This window comes from Neofelis nebulosa, chromosome 1 (assembly GCF_028018385.1).
Source record: "Neofelis nebulosa isolate mNeoNeb1 chromosome 1, mNeoNeb1.pri, whole genome shotgun sequence".
In the NCBI taxonomy this organism is placed as follows: Eukaryota; Metazoa; Chordata; class Mammalia; order Carnivora; family Felidae; genus Neofelis; species Neofelis nebulosa.
Genome location: NC_080782.1, coordinates 42,932,758 through 42,953,344, shown reverse-complemented (window position 1 = coordinate 42,953,344; position 20,587 = coordinate 42,932,758). Strand labels below are relative to the sequence as shown.

The following is a 20,587-nucleotide window of genomic DNA, read 5'->3' as shown; positions in this document are numbered from 1 at the left end:
CGTGAACCCAGAGAGTTTTGGGGGGCTTGGGGGGCACACCTGACCCCGGTCCTCTCTGAGAAAGCGACCCTGGAACTAGAATCCTTTTCCCATTTAGTGGCCAGGGTGTCCCTCAACGAGCACGCAAATAAAGACACATCTCACTGGGGCTGTGGGTGGTGTTTTCTTTTTAATCTCCATAGTGTATTTGTTCAGTTTATTTATAAGCAGATCACTTCACTATTTACAGTACATGAGCATAGAGATTCTACAGTTTTTGTGATGTAAACAATAACTCCATAGTAGGAGTCTGAGAAAAGAAGCCAGTTCTGAAGTATTTACAGACGTTAAAATAGAACTTTATACTCACGAAAGAATAATACATAGAGCAATTTGGTTAAATTATCTATGAAACTATAGAATCTGACAATGTACAAATACAGGAAAACAGTTTCTCATTTAGAAGGTGAGACAGATAAATCACACCGGAAATAAAATAGGGACCATGACAACCACAATAATTAAAAGCAAAGAAGGTTTCTTCCTTGCCTCTTACAGATAAAGTATTTATATAAATAAGGACACAACCCAACGAAATGGAAAAAATATATAAAAATCCTCTACCAATTAAAAAAAATAGCAAAACTAAAAACTCGATTCTCAATCATTAGCAGTGTCCTTTAAAAAATTAAAATTTAGCTTTCTATTATAAATAACAAAGCAGATGTGTCCCTCTGTGTAGGTGAAATTCTTGCACCTTTCTCAAGAAATGCATCAATGTAATTCCACACATACACACACACACAGGCGTGCACACGTGCAGACAGACAGACACACACACACACACGCACAGATACACACCTATACGCACACACACAGCCTTGCGCTCACGCACCCCAGGCTGTAGTTACCTTGTTGAGCTTCCTAATAAATAATGCCCCCTACGGTAGTACCCCTGGGGATGCCCAAACCTGATAAGTTTAGCCATTCCCTGGTTTAACCCTGTCACAGAGCCGGGGAAAGCCCTGGCTCCCTATTGCTCAGAATTCTCTAGGCTGCATGGTCACACCAAGAGAAAAGGATTTGAGTCCAAGATTTGGAAATGCTGGAAGGGACCATAGGGACCACCTCGCCCAGTCGATTAAGGCTAGCTACAGACACAGTCTTTTAGAAACCTGGGGTCGGGGAGAGGGATCTTGAGTTGATTTCAACATTAGCAGCTGCCTCTGGAGGAAGCCGACGTTCAAAGCCAATGCTAATACCATGGAACGAGGGGGTAGGTGTGAATTTCCAGAGCGGACGGCACCAAGCCAGACTTCTGGATGGTCATGGCCTCCAGAAACCATCCGGAAATCCAAGCGGTCCACCTCCCTGTCCCGCTGACCACCGTGACCACACTCCCCTGGAGATTTCCAACCTGTTTCCATTGGAATCAGAACACCCCTCAAGAAACAAAGTTGGGGAGAGTTTATGACTTTTTATTCCTAACACAAAAACACTCGACAAGAGTTTGAAATACAAAACACAAACACAAACACAAACAAACAAACAAACAAACAAAAAAACCTGTTTGGCTATTCAGTGGACCGTATCCAAGGCCATGGCCAGCCCCCTCCCCCCCCCCACCCCGCCCCCCCAGTCTCCTCACACGCAACCTCTTTGCTTGTCCCGAGAGTACAGGGCGGGCCACCCAGCAGAGGTTCGCTTAACAAGGTCAGCAGCTGGGATGCCAGTATTGCAGTTACAGCAAACCCCTCCCGGGCACCCAGACACAGGGTCCACTCCTGTCTCCTTTGCCCACAGGATAACTAGTGTGCTTCTCGGTCTGTGCCAGAGTCTGCTAAGCGGTTGCTTCTGCAGTCTTCTGACTGGCGTAACACTGGGCTCTAAACACATAGACAGTTCACTCAGGCCATTACACAGAATTCCCAAAGTTGGTGTTGCACAGCAAGGGGGCCGAAAGGATTTATTTGCCTTCCATCTGGGAAGCTGGTGGGTACAGTCTTTGGCCACTAGAGGGCGACCAGACGTCGATAAGGCAAAGTGCTGAGGTGGAAGCCGACCAATCCCTTCAAAAGTCACCCATAAAGCAAGGCTGGCAAAGGGGAAGAAGAGGCTCTTTGAGGCTCCCTTGCAGGCTCCTTTGACAAAACACGCAGCACAGAGCGGGTTCTAGCTACATAAACACGTCTTTCGTGGCGTTGCTCTGCCCGGGGACTGACCACCTACAAAACCGTATTTTCCGCGCCCCCCCCGGGTGGGGCAGTCGGACGGCCCTGCTGCTTCCAGATGTGCAAGGCATTCTGACGAAACAGAATATCTGAAAATCCGTCCCCCGAGGTCTCAAAGCCTCAGCCACCACTGCTGTATCACTAGAGAAACAAAAAGCAGAAGCTGCCCTAAACACATGCAGTGTGATCGATGCCTCCTGTCGCCCCGTATGTTTTACAATCATTTGAAGGAAACGTGTGAAAAGTGCCTAAGTTAAGCTCTTTTGAGGAAAAAACAAGTGTATTGCTAGTATTGTCTGAGAGCAAGAGAGAAACAGCCAAGTGGTCACAACATTCGGATTAAAAGCTGTTCCGCGGGGACGATGACAACGAGGCTGATGGGAGATGTGACATCGCCACCCAGCCAAGTCGGGGTTGAACTTCTCACCATCCCCACGAGAAACTATGGCTTAGATCTGTCCTGGGGAGCTGGCCTCCTCATACAAGGTAACTCGGCCAGGACCATGTGGGTTCGAGTCTGCTGCTGGTTGGTTACCTGGCAGAGAACTCGCACCCTGAACACGAGCTGGGCGCGGCCAGAGAATGGGATCCGGTTCACGGGTGAGTGACGGGTTCCTGACGCTCCCGGCTGGTAACCTGAGCCTAGTGGGTTCGAAAGGGACTTGAGTGCTCATTCCATCCAATAGTCTCATCCGTTAGATGAGGGAACAGAGGCTCCGGATCACACAGCAAGTAAGAAACATCAGGTTTCTCACTGAGATGGCTTATAGTTGAATGACTTGCTCTGTAAACCCATTTGATGTCAGCTGGGCTGTTTCAACTTTTTATACATATATAAAAATAGGTACCAAGATCTAAACTCACCGTTCCCCATCTCTAGGGCCTCCAACAAAAGGGCCAGCAAAGGGCTGGCCTTTCCTGCTGCTATTTAGGAAGGCATCTCTCCCCTCCCTCATACCAGCCCCACTCCCAACCCCATCCCAATCCCTAGGAGAGTACCTCGCTCAAGCCAAAGGAGACCCATCTTTGCCAGCGTAGAAACATGGAGCCACGCTGAAGGGTTGTGGTTTTCTCAAAGTGCTTTTATTGGTTCAATGCAAAGTCAGCCTCTGCCTACTTCCTGGACGTCCTGCAGCCGGCTCCCAGGGGTCTCCCCACACCCAGCGTCTGTTTTGGGCCACGGGCACTCCTGTGGGCTTCCCAGCTCCTGAGCTCTCCCTCCATTTACCCTGTACTTCCGGACTCAGCAAACAGCCCCGGAGCCCTGTCTGCCCCGCGGGCAAACACCCCGGGGACTTGACTTGGGGACCGGCTTAAACATATTGCACATAAGCACTAGCTGCTTTCCTTCCGCCCCGGTGGGAAGGGGTGAGGGGGTCCCTCTTCTTTGGCCAACAAAACCATGAGGTTCACTTTATTTGCTACCGCACAGGCGATTTCTTCCCTTAGATCTGAGGGTAGCTGCTAGATCTCAATGCTAAGAAAAACACTGCCGTTTTGACGTGAGTCAGATCAACCAATCCTCCAGGGCTGATTCCACTTCACAGCCGGGACGGCCCATCTCTCAAGCTTCAGGCTCAGCTGTGATTTCAACTGAACCCAAGGCTTGGGATGAGGTTCTCACCCGTCCATGCAGAAGGACCGTGTGTCAACGCCCTCCCTGCTGCCCCCAGCTGCCACTTGCACGGTGGCCTCGGCACGCATGTTGCACATGCCTAGAAGACACTGCTCTCAACACATCAACAAGCAGAGGCTTGATGCAACAAGTGACCTCTTACTGCATCTTTTCCTACGTCAGGACTTGGGCGCTGAGTGTTTGCAGCTCAGAGCTCTCCTCCCTTCCTCCTCCTGCCCCCAGAGCCCCGGAAGCCCTGCCTCTCCCCTGAGCACAGTCACCACGCAGCACTGCAAGACCTCACGGCGGACGCAGCCCCCTAACTCGTGCTCTTGGACCCGTTTCCTGGCTTGGGAGCAAGGTGTGAGGGGCTACGGGGGGTGGGGGCCTTCTCTGCACTCCATCCACTCATATTCTTTACCTCTTTGATGCATTTTCCTTCGGTCACCAGAACCCCCAAGCGTGAGGATTCTGATTCAGCCTTGTACCGACTGAGGAAGGAGATGGAAGAATTCCACTTAGCGGTTGGATCGGACATTTTTGCAAACACCAGCACAGCACAGGGACGGACAGTACAACCTGCCCGGCGTGGGCAGCTGTCGACACGGTCTACAGTAAGCTTTTATGGCAATCACATGTAAACATCATCCAGAGCAAATACGAGGACAGAGCTACGATGAGATGGTTGCCAAAAGCAGCTGCTCCCTCTGGGTTACTCCTTAATGTGGTGGGCAAGAGACCAAGGTTGCCTAGTTTTCCTGGAGGAACCCCAGAGTCTCCTTGGTTAATAATACACAGCACCGAATGAGTCGTCCAGATAGAGGTTATCTGCGGGGTTGGTCAATTTTAGAACTTGCAGCCTTTTGTGGACGGGATGGCAAGCAGAAACCCTGCGGGATGCTCTCGGCAGACATCCTCTCCCGCCAGCGGCCAGCCCTGACTTTAGGCACGTTACCTCCCAACGCCGTGCGCAGATCTCTGCTCAGGCTCTGCTCAAGGGCCAGTATCTAAGTAACCTCAAGGGTCCTATGTTAACCTGACTGGGAAGGGCAGCCTCGGCTGACCCAGAAGAGAGGAGAGAGAGAGACTGGTCTTGTATGTAGGAGCGGCTTAGGCAACCTCTAGGCCAACTCTTCCTGGTGCAGAAGGGTGGGGGAGGGACTCTGTGACTTAGCAAGGTCACAAAGCAAGTTCTTGGTGGAGCCAGGCCTCAACCCAGCTCTCCAGACTCTGAATCTAGAGTTCCTTCCTATAGGCTTCCACAGGATAAAACCTCAGTATACTCCTTGGTGCAAATCAGGACGCAGTGGGGGCAGCAGACAGATTTAAATTCTATTCTATTGCATTCCATAACCATTTATTATGTGCCTACTGTATGCTAGGCAGTGAATAGCTATTAAAGGAATTTACAATGTTCAGGTCTGTGCTGTGGATAGTCCCTTTCTTGGTTCATCCTCACAAACCCCGCCTCCCTCAAACATTTCATGTCCGCTATTCCATTCGCTCCCCCCACTCAAGTGGGGGTCATGTGTCACGGTATTATTGCGAGTCCTGTGCCAACGAATGGCCTTAGGGGAATTTTCTCTCACAGATCAGGACACGATAGGGATGGGCCGATGTGAAACCCAGCCACCATTTGGTTCTGTATAATGGGAACCTTTCGAAGATCAGACCAGGTTAAACTCTGATCCATTAGTAAATGGCTGCGCAGAGCACTGTGTTGAGGACTCTAATAGTTAGTATGACCAAGCTCAAAGAACATGAGCGCTGTGGTCGATTAGTTATGTCTGCCACTGGCCAAGGAGGTGGGAGTAGTGGTATATGTGCCATATATGTATTTGCCATCCCAAGCTAGATACCACCTTCACAGAAGCTAAGACTCTCAGAGCCGGCAGGAACCTTGGAGATCAACTTGCCTACTTCCCCTCAGTCCATTTCAGAGAAAAGAATGTGGGGGCCCAGAGCGGTCAAGTGACTTGATCCCCAGGAGCTCAAATTCCCTATTCTTTCTAAAGCCTGTTTCCTCCAGTCTTCTCTGTGGGCTGGGAGTATTCTCACCTCCCAGGACAAGCTCACTTTCCCAGTATACCTACTAAAGTACTTGATAATCTTAAAAAAAAAAAAAATCAACTACCAATTCTCAAAGTTCTAAAGCCTGGCAGTAGCAAAAGATTAAATTAGCTTGTTTAGTTTAATGAGTCAATTTCAAACACTGTTAAAGCAAGCAGGACTTTTTCTCTTTCCTTTTCTTTTCTTTTTAAGACAGAAACTTCCCAAGGGACCCTGATATATGAACGAGATTAAACTGGAGCCACTCTGTCTGAGGCAGAAGCAATGAGCTCACACCCAGCCTGGCCACGCTTTCCCAAGGCACCTGCACAACATCCAAGCTGGACATGGCTTGACATCACTCAAGAACATCAAGTTTACGGTAAAGCCCAATCAGAATGTTGTCTGGATGGCAAAGGACCTTGGAGATGGTCTTATCCACCCTCGGTCCTCACGTGCCCTCCTGCTACCCCTGCCCCATCCACCGAAGCGACTTTCCAGGTGAGGGAAAGGGAAAGACAAGCCGGTCGGAGTGGGGTGGGTTGGTGGCTGGCCCCAGCAAGGACGGCTGCTTTTGGATCACCCTGCCTGTGCCATCCCAGGCGTGTCACTGAAGCTCTCATGGCATGTCCACAGAGCCCTCTGGATCCAGATGCAGGTCCAAGTCTAAACCTGCCTAATCCTGGCAAGGCAGTTGGTGACTTAACCCTCAAAGTGAGCCCGGAGACTTCTAGTCTGGGGCCCAATGTCGCTTAACTCACCTCTACCAGTCCCTGTAACTTTGTATCTCTACCCCACTACTGCAGGAGCATGGGACCAGGAATCAGGAGGCCTGGGCTGGGGCACCGCTCTGCCCTCCCACTGGCCGTGGGGCCTCGGGCCCGTCATCTCACCTCTTGGGGCACTGCCCGCCTCACCTGGAAAAACAAGAACAGTGCAGCTCACCCCTGCCTTCCTCACGGGGTCCGCCAGGATCCGAGTGCGCCAGGCCAGGCGCAAGCTCCGGGCACGAGCTGGCACCAGATGAGGGTTCTGACTCTAACAGGACCCACCCTTGCTCAGTGAGACACCGAGGGCAAAGCATGGCAGAGAAGTCCCAGAAACCTCTCCCCTCTGCTCCTCGTTGCGGCTGCAGGCCGCACTTCCCTGGGGATCAGCCTCCCGGCCGCCCGGCGCCTCTCGAGCATTCTGGCAGAGGGAGCGGAGCAGCTCAGTGGCAAACACCTCGCGACAGTGCATAGTTAAAAAATCAAGAAAGCGATACGATAATCCCAGGCACAGTACATCTGAGCCATAAATACGTTATTTGAAGGATATACTTTTTTTTTCTTCAATTAAAAATGTGTTTATAATCCTGATTCTATTCACGAGTAACAATTTCATCATCACATACTACGGACAAGAAATGTTATGGTGGACACGGCTGCACGTCTACGAGGGAAGTCGGTCAGGAAGGAAGGGGGAGATGGGTGACTGACCCAGCACTTGGAGGCGCACCCGGGGCCACCCGCCGGAAGCGAGGACACTAAGTGGCAGTGGGACATCAACACCATGGAAACTCACAGACAGAAGCAGCTTTGTTCAATGTAAACATTGATTTTTTTTTTTTTTTAAAAGGACAGCAGTCTCAAGTGTCTCTCTCACGTGTGTTCTCTCACGCGCTCGCTCTCTCGCCTTCTCATATACTTAATTTCTTTGAAAACGTAAACATATTGGAAGGGCCTTGTCTGAGGTATTGAGGTATTCCTCGAAGGTTAAGGCTGTTATCAATGCAGGCTCTGCTGGGCCTCCTTCAGTAAGCTGTCAAAATCCATGGCTTCGTACTTGTTTTTCACGGATGCAGGAAGGGTCTCTTCTGAATTGGAATCTGGGCAGGGGGTGGAGGAGTCAAGGAGAGGGGAAGGCAGTGAGCCACTCAGAAAGGCCAGGCGATCAGAAAATCTGCCACTGGGGTCAGCTCCATGGGGTGCATGTGGCCCCAGGCCTCCAAGAACACCAGACAGCAAGAATCACCTTTGCCATTCTACCGTGACACCTCTGCCCTGTTGTCAGTGTCTCTCGGCCTCGGCTGCCCTGTTTCTAGAATGCGGTGGCCTGAACCAGAGCACCCTAGAGCTCCTTTCTAGCTCTGATATCCCATTAATCTATTTCCCTAAGAGTTTCCTGCTGGTTAGTAAACCGCTGCGGAGGTCACGGAAAGTGGCCACCAGAGCTAGGATGCCCTCATTGTAGAGATACGGAAGCAGGTCCCCATGGGTGGCTGTGCAGCCAGGTGGAGCACTGCCCGGCCTGGAATCCTCCTCGGTTTACTCACACTCAGCCCCGTACTACGGAACCCATGTCAGACTCTCCTCTACAGATAATTGTCTCCTAAATTGTACTTCTTTGTCCTTCTTCACCAACTCCTCTCCAAATGTGAGAGCACGGTGACAATATTATTTCATTGTGGCCCATTAATGGACAAGGCTGCCTGCTGCCTGTTGGGGTCACCATGGAATGCCCCTCAAGGTGGCAGTGCAGCCACTGGCCCTGTGAGGTCAAAGAGACAGTAACCATCGTTCTACCAGCTGGCTGTGAACACAAGACTAGACCTTCCAAGTGGCCACAGGAGGCTTGAATCTGGTACCAGTCTTGGGAGAGGACAAGATGGACCAGAGACCAGAAGAAAAGCAAGATGGCGGCCTCCAGGCGAAGTGGCTGCAAAGTTACCCAATCGGCACATTAGAGCTTTGGTGTGGGAACTGGGTCCAGAGGGGGCTTTGGGTCTGGGTTTCATTAAAGGAGGTCACTGCCCCTCATGCCTTGGGTCTCACTGGAAGGTGGCGGGGCCTTGTGTACTTACCATAGTCAGTGTGTCTGGGCCAGCAAAAGTGCTGGAGCCCTCCGTAGCTCAGCTGGAAGGAGGGCTCGTTGCGTTTCCGCAGGGCAGCGCCATTCCTCAGAGACAGGGCAGCGTGCTCAGAACACCGGTAGGTGATGAAGCCATACTTCTCACCTCTATGGGGAGAGGTCAGGGGGAGCATGTTACTGGGCCAGCTTGATTCATACCCTCAGACCACCCATTACCAGAGGCAGAGCAGAAAGCCACACTGATTCAGTAACCATGGCCGCTTGCCCCCCGCCCGCCCCAATACAGATGACGGCAGTCGCTAGGCTGACCTCTACTGTGTGAGAACAGTAAGAGCAGGTGATTCCCAGAACGTCTGCCGGGCGCCTCACTCTTCAGATCACCCTGCCAGTGGCCACTGGCATTTTCTCCCCGCTCAGGTATGAGGAAAACAGGCTCTTCGGAGTTCAGAATTTGCCCCAAGGCAATGGCAGGCAGGGCATTTAAACTCAGGCCTCCCACCATGAAAGCTGATGTACTTCTCTTGGACCTGTGGCACCTAGGCCCCCACCCTTCCCTCCTGCCTCCTTCAAAGCCAGCCTCAGCTACCAGCACCTTGGCTGCTGCTGACTTAGCCTCCCCCTTCCCTAGTACAGCTGGCATTCTGTACACATTATCCTTTATGGTGAACACCTCTCTGCTTGCTCAGCAACTGAGCCACGTGTTCAGCCGCGCTCAGGACACCAGGGGATGTCACACGATGGTGGCCCTCCCTGGCCACAGTGATGCATTCAAGGATGAGCCTGTCACCCAAAGCAGAGCCTCAAAGAGTGCATCCCAGCTCTTGGCCCCAACTGTGAGGGAGACTCCTGCTGCCCCTGGTAGGAGGTACGTAAGCTTAAGCATGGAGGCGGCCATTTTGCCACCCGAGGGAAGCCTGCTTGAGAAGGGTGCTGAGGCAAAGGGGGGCCTGAGGTCGGTCCTTTCCCCAGCTCCTCAGCTCCACAAACAGCAAGAAAAAGAATCCTGACCGATCTGTCCCTCTGCTGCGTGCACTCCTCAGGGCAGAGACAATGTGGACTTCTGCTACGGCCCACGACAGGCTTACCGACACTAGGCGCCTAATAAGTACTCAGCTGGCTCACATTTCCTGACACCTCTCTGAACCAGGCCAAAGTTGGACCCCTTCCGCCTCTTTCAACGTCCAAGCCTGCTTGCTTTATTTTTGCACGTTCTCTTTGTTTGACGTCCTGAAGACTGCACAGAACTTAAAACCATCCTATTTGTATAACGACTTTCTCTTTTTAAGTTGTGGTAAAAACACAGAACACACAAAGTACCCTTTTTATGGTTTTTAAGTGTACAATTCAGTAGTGTTAAGTGTGTTCACGCTGCTGTGAACGGATCTCCACTTTCTCTGCTTGCTGTTCCCAGGAATCTGACCACTGCCGACACCTCACAGAAGTGGAACCCATATAGCATTTGTCCCCTCGTGGCTGCTTATTCCACGTAGCCTAATGAGGTTATCCATGATTGTCAAGGTTCATCCGTGCTTGCAGCATGCGACAGACTGCCTTTTTTTTTCTTTTAATGTTTAAAATATTTATTTTTGAGACGGAGAGAGACAGAGCATGAGCGGGGGAGGGGCAGACAGAGAGAGAGAGATTGGGAGACACAGAATCCAAAGGGGGCTCCAGGCTCCGGCTGTCAGCACAGAGCCCGACACGGGGCTCGAACTCACGGAGTGTGAGATCACGACCTGAGCTGAAGTTGGACGCTTAACTGATGGAGCCACTCAGGCACCCAAGATTTCCTTCCTTTCTAAAGCTGGATAATATTCCTTTGTTTGCATGTACTACATGTTGTTTCCCCATTTATGAGCCAATGGGCATGGGGGTGGTTCCCCCTTCTTGGTTATTGTGAATAATGCTCCTATAAACAGGGGCGTGCGAATATCTCTTTGAGATCTCTTGTTTTCAGTTCTCTTAAGTATATACCCACGGGTGGGATTGCTGGATCGGATGGTAATTCTATATTTAACTTTTTGAAGAACCTCCATACCATTTTCCATTGTGGCTGCACCATTTTACCTTCCCACCAACAGTGCACCGGGTTCCGATTTCTCCACATCCTTGCCAACACTTGTTATTTTCTGGAGCCACCTTAATGGATGTGACGTGTGTAGAAACAAGTTTCTCATTGAAGTTTTTAAAACGATTATTAAATTTGAATTTAAAAACCTTCAAAGCTCAGTTGGCAGATACGATGGGAGATACTTTAGAGTTATTTCAAAACTGACAAAGTTTTGACATCTAAGTCGTGCGTTTACATGCAACCTATGCTTCCTGCATGCGGGTTCCCTGACAGATGAACACTGCTTTCCCAGGTGAGTGAGGAGAAACAAAGATTCCCAGCAGAATAAAGGGTCTGAACTGGCTGCTCTGGAGGAACAGAGGGGCATGCGTGGCACGGGTCCTTGCAGGGCAGTGTGGTTCCTGTGTAAGTGTCCCTTTAAGCCCCGGGGGCTGTTTGCTACCCTATACCAGAGTGGAGACCTAAAGCAGCTATGAGAGCTGCAGATTTGACTCTGCTACTAACTAGCTGCTCAGTTAATCTGTCTGAGCTGCCTGGGAAGGGAAAACAATAGAAAGAATGAGTGCATATGTCACAGGCAGGTTAGAACATTTAAGAGAAGGCACAGGATTTGCCTGGCAGTTAGCAAACCATCAGTGGGAGTTTACTGCTTATTATTGGGCCACACAGTTGTTACTGGACCTTCTCTGGGACCTGGCTCTCCAGGTCCAGGCTGCGGATCTCATCAGATTTGTTCTGCGAATCTTCTCCGGCATCTTATGTGTGGCCGGCCCTGGACGGGGACCTCTGCCCTTCCCCACTCCCCTCTCCTGCAATAGCTTGACCGGACTCACCTGTTGTTTCTTGTCAGCACCTGGCACTCCACAATCTCACCGAACACTTCGAAGCGCTTCTTCAGCTCTCGGGAGCTCATGTCACTGGAGAGATTGCGAACATATACCACACGGCCTTCACCCTGCTCAAGGAGGGAAACACACAGAAACCCAGTCATTTCCTGGCTTCCTGGGACCCGCTTGATGGGGGGCTTCTGTGGAGTCCTAGGCCTCAGCCCATGATGTCCGGCTGAGTGGGTAACACTAACTGGGGCCGGAATCAGAGAAAGGACAATGACGACCCCTCTCCGGAAGACCTGCCTTGTTGGAGGAGGGGGCTGCTAAGTGTCAGATGGGGAAGTGGCTTTAAAGGGAGCAAATGCTCACTTGAAGGAAATGAGCAGAGAATGGACAGAGGCAGGAGGGGGGAGTTTATCATCATTAATCTAACTGCTTACTCATAACTGCTTACTCATATTTGTATTTGGAGTCTGGGATTTTTTTCTGGGTAGTGGGGAGGGGATAGGAAGGCAAGCTGCTGGCGCATCTAGATGGCTCAGTCGGTTAAGCATCTGACTTTGGCTCAGGTCGTGAACTCGAGGGTCTTGGGTTTGAGCCCCATGCTGGGCTCTGTGCTGACAGTGTGGAGTCTGAGCCCTCTCTCTCTCTCTCTCTCTCTCTCTCCCCCTCCCCCCACTTGCACTCCGTCTCTCTCTCAAAAATAAAGAAACATTAAAAAAATAAGAAGAAGAAAGAAAGAAAGGCAAACTGCCGAGGATGGGAATGGGCAGGCATGGGAAACCAGGTTGTTGTGGGGGTCACAGTGAGCTGGGAGGAAGGCAGTGGGACCAGGACACAGGTCTTGGGGTCACCGCTATCCTCAGTTTTGCCAGGGCAGTGCATAGACACTGTGACTAAGAGGTCACTTCAGGTGAGCCGGGTGCCATGCTGCGGGCCCCTAAAAGAGCCCAGCAGAGGGAGGGGTGGGGAGCAACCCAGGATGGAATGTGCCCTCCCCTCCAATCTGTGATTGGATCCAGTGAATGCCATCGCTGCTCTGACCCGCTGGAGAAACTCCGGCTGCATCCTGGAAACCTGTGCTTTCGTGGGTGAAAATGACAGGTTCTGGTTTGGACAGGCTTTCTCCGGAACAGGTTAAAGCCATCTGGAACCACCCCACTCTCATCTCCTAGCTGGCAGGGAGGAAAGCATGGCCCAGGGGCCACAGCAGGCCTCTGCTGTCAACCGTGGGAACTGGGCTCTGCTCAGTGTAGGCATCCCTTCCCCCAGCCTCCTTGCAGCTCTTTACACTGGTAAGTTCTTTCCTGCCTCTGCCCCATGGTTCTCCTGAAACTACATGGTGGCTCCTTTCATCTGTCAGGGTCTAGCTCCTTGCAGATGTCCTTCCTAGACTGCCAAGTAAACACATCCTCCCCACTAGTCAAAACACGACTGTTTGTTTCAGAGAGTTTAGCCTCATGTGATTAATTCCACCGCGCCTCTCCCAATCTCTGATTACAGTGTTTATTCCTTGCTTACGAGTCTGTTGCCTTTCTCTCCCTTCTGCCCCAACCACGGGAATGAGGACCTTGTCTGTCTTGCTCATGCCAGGCACGGCCCCACTGCTGAATGGTCACACGTGGAATCCAAGGTGATGCTCCAGGCACAGCCTGTGGTTATAAGTACCAGCCTGCAGGCAGCTGGGTACCTCTGGGGTACACACACCTCATGTGTCCTCCCTGCTTCTGCCCGGAAGTGCCAGTTATGCAGGAAAGCAATCAAGTGCAAGCCTGTTTGTCTTTCTGAGCATCTGTCTTACTTTCTCTTCCCTTCTTTCTAGTGACATGGAGGGGCTGGCTCCAGCTCCCCCTTGCAGATTCCTGATGAACTTTCTCCAGGTGCTTTGCAGTGGGTTCACCAGGCATAGCCTGGGCCCATAAACTAACTCTGGGGGAAGATCAGGGGGGTCAGTAAGAAGCAAGAAGCAGGCTTCTCCTGGTCCCTCAGACCAGATCAAGCTGGGGGATGCTTAGGAAGGACAAGGCCCAACTCCTTTGTGTATGGATGAGTAAACTGAGGCTCAGGGAAGCTGGGAGACCTGCCCAAGGTCACACAGAGGGTGGTACCAGGGCTGGTTTGTGGCCTGGCTGGCCCTGCTCTGCTCCCCGCCCCCCGCCCCCAACCGCAGCCTGCCCTCTCGGCCCTGCTAAGCCTCTGACGTTCAGCCCTAAAATCACCACCCACTACATGCCTCACTGCTAGTCCCTCGGCCACACTTTGCACGATGCCACCTCTGATGCCCTTTGGTGACCCTGGTGCTTCTTTAAGTGAGAGAAACGTGACTATCTTCTGCAGGCCACAGCTGGCCTCAAAAAGCTTCGGGTCTATGAAGTCCCTGCACGTCCTGATGCCCCTGCTCTTCCCCATTCACTCCGGGCTCCGGGGCCCCAGATCACTTACAATGGCCTTTTCCCGCCGCTTCCTGGCATGCCGGACACTTGGCGTTCCGTCTGAACACGGCCCTCTGCTCTCACATCTGTCAGTGAACAAGCAAACCAGAGGCACTCACTCTCAGGAGGGACCACGGCAGGGTGGGCGGGTGGAATTGCTCCCGGAAGCAAGGCACACTTCTTTAGAACTCGCTCGTGAGGGCAGAAGGAGCCCAGCACGCCCCGTCCCCGGCCCCGTCCCCAGCAGTGGCAGCCTGGGGCTGGGCACGGCTCTGAACAATGTGACCGGTGCCTCTGGCCAGCCTCTGGGACGAGATCACTGGGAACCGTGTCGCGAAATCCCAACCCGTCTGAACCTCGCCTTTTTATGACATTAAGGGTGGAAAGGCCCTCTCACTTCATCACTGTCTGGGACCTGATGGGGGGAAAACAACCTTTGAGGTCTTAACGCTTCCCCATTTTCCAGATGAAAACCCTGAGGCTCAGGTTCAATATAGGTTTGCCTAAGGCTGGAATGTGGGGAAGCCAGAGCCAGAAGGAGGTCTGCTGATCCTGGACCCACTGCTGTCTAGTGGCTGGAGCCCAGGCACAAGGCAACCCGGCCCTCACAGCCCCCACGTCCAGTCTGGCTATCAGGCTCAGCAGCCCGCATGCACCGCCCGGGCAGACCCCTGGGTGCCACACGCCTGCGTCTTCCCGCCTGTCTGCACACCGCCTCCTCCCCCAGAGAGCCAGGCTGCTGGACTGGAAGGAGCACAGCATGGGAGGCCAGGGGGAGTCCGGGCTCTGCACATACTGTCTGCGTCCTTGGGAAATACAGCACGCAGGATAAGAACACAGACTCTCCGGTCAGACAGCCTGTGTTCGTTCGCATCCCGGCTCTGCCACCTCCTGCTGGGTGACCTTGGGCTAGTTACTCACCTCCCCTTAGCCTGAGTTCTTCAACTGCAAACAGGGAGAACTGACTGTACGGCCATCTTGGCCATTTGTGAGGATCAAATCAGAAAATGCTCGGCTCAAGACCTGCTCAATAATTACTTGCTATGGTTTTCTATTGAACCTCTTTGAGCCTCAGCTTCCTCATCTATGAAATGGGGGTAAGAAGCAGATGCGCCCTCCAAGAGCATCTGCGAAGCTAAACAGGGTAATAGAAGGGGGTATGACTTGCAAACTTTAAAGTGCAACAAATCGCAGTGTCATCATCCATTGGTAACACGTTGGCAGTTCGCCCACCTGAACTGTTGAGAGTGACCGAAAGGTACTGTGGGGTTTGTGTTGTGACACCAGCTCAGAGCCGGGATCGGAAGCACAGGTTTAAGAAATGTGAGCCTGGGGCGCCTGGGTGGCGCAGTCGGTTAAGCGTCCGACTTCAGCCAGGTCACGATCTCGCGGTCCGTGAGTTCGAGCCCCGCGTCGGGCTCTGGGCTGATGGCTCGGAGCCTGGAGCCTGTTTCCGATTCTGTGTCTCCCTCTCTCTCTGCCCCTCCCCCGGTCATGCTCTGTCTCTCTCTGTCCCAAAAAAAAAAAAAAAAACGTTGAAGAAATGTGAGCCTGGCGGGGGTGGCGCCTGGGTGGCTCAGCTGGTGGAACGTCCGACTTCAGCTCAGGTCATGATCTCATGGTTTATGAGTTCGAGCCCCGCATTGGGCTCTATGCTGACAGCTCAGAGCCTGGAGCCTGCTTTGGATTCTGTCTCCTTCTCTCTCTGTCCCTCCCCACATGTGCTCTGTTTCTCTGTCTCTCAAAAATAAACAGATGTTAAAAAAAAATTTTTTTTAAAAATGTGAGCCCGGAGAAGGCTGATGACTCCTTTACCAGGCTTGCCAGGCACCAAGCTCTGCCAGCTGAGCAAAAACCGAGTCAACCAATTAATTTTCTCCAGTGAGCAGAAAAAGCCAGCCCTGAACTTGGCCCAAAAGCAAGAAGAGGAAAAGGCGAATCCATGGGAGTTTCTAGAGAGGCTCGCAGCTCTTTGCAGGCAACTTCATGAATACAGGCCCTGCCCTTACACCCCTGAGCCGGTCAGGAGGGAAAGGAGGCCAGGAAGCCCCAGCTCCAGCCTTGGAGGATGTGTTTCAAAAAGAAGAGAAACTTTCGTAGCTTCTGAGCTACTAAATGTTGCAGAGGAAACTGCCTAATGTGGACACCTAGTCACTTAAGTCCCCATGACCCTTGGGAAAAGGAGAATGGAGCCAGAGAGAGGTCTGACCAATCATCCTGGCTTATTACAGAGAAGGGCTTTTAGAGAAATCGCTAGGGAAACTCATTTTGATTAACAGGTAGTTCAGGGCTTCTTAACATTAGTGTCAGGGGAGTCTACAACCCCCCTCAAACTGAATGCCCAGTTACAGGTCTACATACATTTTAAGGGGAAGAGAAGCGTTTGCTTTAATCAGATTTTCAGGCAGTTAAGAGCTACTGGTGTAGATACATAAATACAAAGCAGAGTTTTTCTACGAGAAGATATTTTTCTATTACCTGAATTCTAGTTCTCAGAGTATGGCACTCTGGTGACATCATCACCCGGGAACTAGTTAGAACTGTGGATTCTCTCCCCCCTACCCCCCCTCCATGTACAGATTGAGACACCAGGCAGGTGGGGTCCATGCAGCTGCAAGGTAACAAGCACGCCAGGTGGCTGCTGCATGGCTCTAGACCCAAGTGCACCATCTAGTGGTCACTCGGGTGCACGGCAGGCAGAGGATTTGGGACATACCCTGACCCTGCTTAGGCCTCCCCAGGTCAGGTCAGGTCCTGCTGTGATCAGGGAGAGAAGCAACCTGACTCCACCAAAATGTGCCAAACTTCCATTCTTTCTGCCCAGCTCCCCACTGACTTTTGGACCAGCTCCTTCTTTCAGACCAGTTCACTGAGCCAAGATGGTCTGAGCAAACAGGCTCATGATGCATCATCCCCGTGCGAAGGTAGAGCGGCTCCCGGGGGATCAGCTGACTGGCTGGAAGTCCTGGCACAGCTCAGCAGGACCAAGAGATGGGAATAAACTTATTGCTGCTTTAAATCCGGGTCTTATTTTTAGAACGAAGATTAGCGTTCTGCTAATCTGCCTTTGACATGCAAAGGTCACATAGACATTAAATTGGGTCCAAAGCAGGAAATGGATGAATAAGGGACAAGTTCATTTAGACATAAAGCCACAAGCAGCCAGGAAGTGGGTATTGTTCCTCTCCCGGGGCCAAGAGACTTGGGTCACTCTTGACTGCCACACAGCAGGCTTTGCCTGCCTCCAGGACTTGCCCCACAACTCTCCCAGGGAGACCACCTCCGGGGCCTCTGACCAGGACACAGGCCACACGGAGAGACTCAGCCCCAGTTTCAGGGCTCCTCCCTCCCTTGGCACCCTGGGGACCGGGGTTGTCGGCTGCCCGCTGTCCCTCTTGAGGCCACCCATCCATACCTGAAGGTCCTTCGGACGGCTGGTGACCGGGAGCGGCAGGAGGAAGAACAGGAACTAGAACGGCTGCGGGAACAAAGCTGCCGGCCGGCCTTGCTGGGGGGGCTCTGGTAGGGGCAGTGGTCAGAGCAAGGGGGGCTGACCCCTGAGTCCTCTTCTTCATCGTCCTCCTCCTCCTCCTCCTCCTCCTCCTCCTCAAGGAGGAAGCTGCTCTCACCACTGCTGCTGCTGCTGTCCTCAAAGACAGTGTCGTATTCAGGACTCTTACAGGAGGCCAGGTCTTCGTCCTCCAGGGCGCTCTCCAGGAGCCCAAAGTGCTTGGTGAGGCTGGCGCGGATCTCGTGGTCTCGCAGTAGCACACTGTCCTTAGCGGGGGCGCTGGCATCACGGCTTCTGTCTTCCTCCCTGTTGGAGGCCTGCACCTCGGCCTGGAGGGCCCCTTGCTGAGGCCAGTCCTCAAGGTGGACCCCAGACGGCTCCCAGGACCTCAGCACCTTCCTCTGCAGGGCGCCTTCTGGCTTCAGCACCTGGCAGTAATCGTGGTCTCCGAAGGAACAGGAGAAGGGGCGCTTCTGACCAGTCTGGGAGGCTGGCTGGGCTGTGGCATGCCGCAGGTGGGACAGGAGCTCGCTCCGCGCTGGGTGCTTCTTTGGCAGCTTGTGGGCAGCCCCCGCGGCGGCCTCGAGCTGGAGGCCCTCCAAGCTGGGAAGGCTGGGAGCTCTGTCTTTGCCTGGGCTGTGTTTGACGTCTGGCTTGAAGGGGTCCTCCTCTGTGGGCTTGTACGGAGGTGTGGTGGGCGGGGTGAGTCCTAGCCAAGCAAGAGGAGAACCGTGTGAGGTGGAAACGGGTCACTCCTCCAAGGGACAGAGGGTCTGGTTTGGGATGGCAGATAAGCAGTGTATGTACCACCACATTCCCAACCCAATGAATGGCAGGCATCACTAATCGAACACCGCACTGGTGGCTGAGCCTGAACGTGGCCTGGGACTCACGCAGCCCAAGGTTAGTTCTTGAGCTGGCATGTGATAAAATCCACTTGCCATCCCTCTGTAGCCCGGCAATGGTAGCCAAAGCCTCCCGGTCATTCGAGATATCTCCTCCTGCTTTCCATCCAGTCATTCGACCAGCTCTCCCTACTGTTTTGATGTCTCCCCAGGGAGCTTAAAGGCAGGCACCGCAGGTCAAACCTCCCACCTGGATTGGACCCCCACGGTACCATTAGTGCTCCTGCATCTAACCTTGGCCTCCATCCTCCCCAGTGCAGAGGGAACTTGCTAAATGCCCGAGATCTCTTCCTGTCTGGGGCTCCTGAAGCCTGCAGGATCAAGCTCAAACTCTCAGTCTGGCATCCCTCTCGGCCTTCTGTGATTGCTCCTTCCGGCCCCTCCTCCACTTCCACGATGTGGTGATGCCAGGCGCACCTCTCCTCAGGAGCACCTAAGGCTTTCACCCTGGGTGCCTTTTGCTCCTGCAGATTCTGTTGCCAGGGATCTACTTCTCGCTGCCTCCTCTCTCCAGCCTCTGCCTATCCTGCGAGCCCGGCTCACAAGCCCCCTGCTCTGGATGCCTTGCAGATCTTTCCAGGCCACACTCCCGCCCTGCCCCATCTCGCCCCTTCCTCCATGCTCCGGCACTCCCGTACATACTCTGAACTAACGCGTCTGCAACAGCACCCGTCATGGTGGGAGCCTGTCTCCCACATAACACTGTGGGCTCCTTCGGGGGAAGACGTGTGTCTCTCCCTTAGCTCATGTGCGGCTTGCTGCAGCTGACCGGCTGACTCTCCCCCTTATAGCACCCTCATTAGGTATCCCAAGACCCTGTGCAGCCCGAGCAGAGGTGGCAGGGAGGGCTCAGTGGGGCACCCCCCACAACTGCCCGAGGGGCTGTTCAGGGTGGGGGACTCGTTGCCGGAAGTCATACCAGCTCCCCTGAGGGCACCTTACCAGCTGAGCCCCTGGCTCACCTGCCGTGCCACAGAGCTCCACCGTCAAGGTCTGCTCAAAGCTCTTCTTGCCAAAAGGAGGGTTACTGGTGGGGGCGGGGAGGACAGAAAAGAAAGAGGCCAGTCAGCAGAAGGCTCCACTTCTCCCAGCATGCAAGGAGGGCAAGGGGACACCATGACAGATCCCAGCTCTACTGCCCACAGAGGTGGGTGCTGGGGAGTTTTCTGGGAGACCCCCATCCTGGCTTAGAGAAGTTCAAAGCAGCCTATCGCTCCTGGAGGACACACAGGAGTAATCTGCTGGAGGGTGGAGACAGGACAAGCATTAGCACCCTCCTTATTTTACAGACCTGAGACCCCGAGTGAGGAGGAGACTTGCCCAACGCCACGGAGCATTATCACCTTTCCCCCGTGAAGAAAGTAATTCCTTCCCTGGTTCTGAAGAGGGCAGCTTAAGAAATGGCCTGAACCCTTAATTCCTTACGTTCCTGGGCCTGCAGAGACCTCCCTTCTAAGGGAGCCTGGCTACCAAGGGCTCCGCACGGCAATGAGGGCAGGGGAATGGGGGGCAGGGGCAGGCTCACAGGCTGATGAACCACCCAACCCCCACCATACACACACCCAACAGGACACAGACTCATGAAATAATAAACCACTGATTTCCAAAAATCTACCTTTGTGACAAGGCCAGCATGAGGCACCTGGGAGAGTCTGAAAAGAAGATGAAAAAGAAGAAAATAAGATTCCCCAACACATCATCACTACCAGATGTTTCCCTCTAGAGGAGACCCCGAACTTCCACCGGTACCAGGCAGAGCTCCCTTCAAGCATGTGACCCAAAATCCTCTGTCATTTTTAGGGAAGGGCAGGAACAACTCAAAGTCACCGTCATTTGCAGGGTCTCAGCAACATTAACACTGGCAGAGTACTCAAGGTTTGGGAAAGAGCAGGTAGGTACGAGAGCGACCCCTTCTGGCCAAACAGTATAGTACAGCAGGGCGGGGAGCCCCAGGGAAGGCCAGGGGCTCAGGGCTGGTCCACAGATGGATGTAGGACTGGAGGGCTCAATGGACGGCTCAAACTCTGTGCCTCAGTTTCTGTGTGTGAAATGGAGATTATGACAGTACCTGCCACACAGGCCCCCTGTGAGGAGTCACTGGGGATAAGCCGTGT

The 20,587-nt window shown here is 53.0% G+C and overlaps 1 protein-coding gene across 2 annotated transcripts in view; it reads right to left on the bottom strand.

The window, feature by feature from the left end:
• Positions 1-150: 150 nt before the first annotated feature.
• PPARGC1B (PPARG coactivator 1 beta) overlaps positions 151-20,587 on the bottom strand; it is a 112,218-nt gene continuing 91,781 nt past the window's right edge. The window contains exons 6-12 of one of the 2 annotated variants that reach the window (XM_058719851.1): positions 20,089-20,125; positions 19,436-19,500; positions 17,473-18,277; positions 14,068-14,143; positions 11,629-11,753; positions 8,717-8,871; positions 151-7,741 (exon numbers count right to left, since the gene is read on the bottom strand). In XM_058719851.1, the coding sequence (XP_058575834.1) occupies positions 7,641-7,741; positions 8,717-8,871; positions 11,629-11,753; positions 14,068-14,143; positions 17,473-18,277; positions 19,436-19,500; positions 20,089-20,125 (1,364 nt within the window). In that variant the 3' untranslated portion in view covers positions 151-7,640. The remainder of the gene's footprint in view (positions 7,742-8,716; positions 8,872-11,628; positions 11,754-14,067; positions 14,144-17,472; positions 18,278-19,435; positions 19,501-20,088; positions 20,126-20,587) is intronic. The other variant, XM_058719858.1, reaches the window with a different exon arrangement.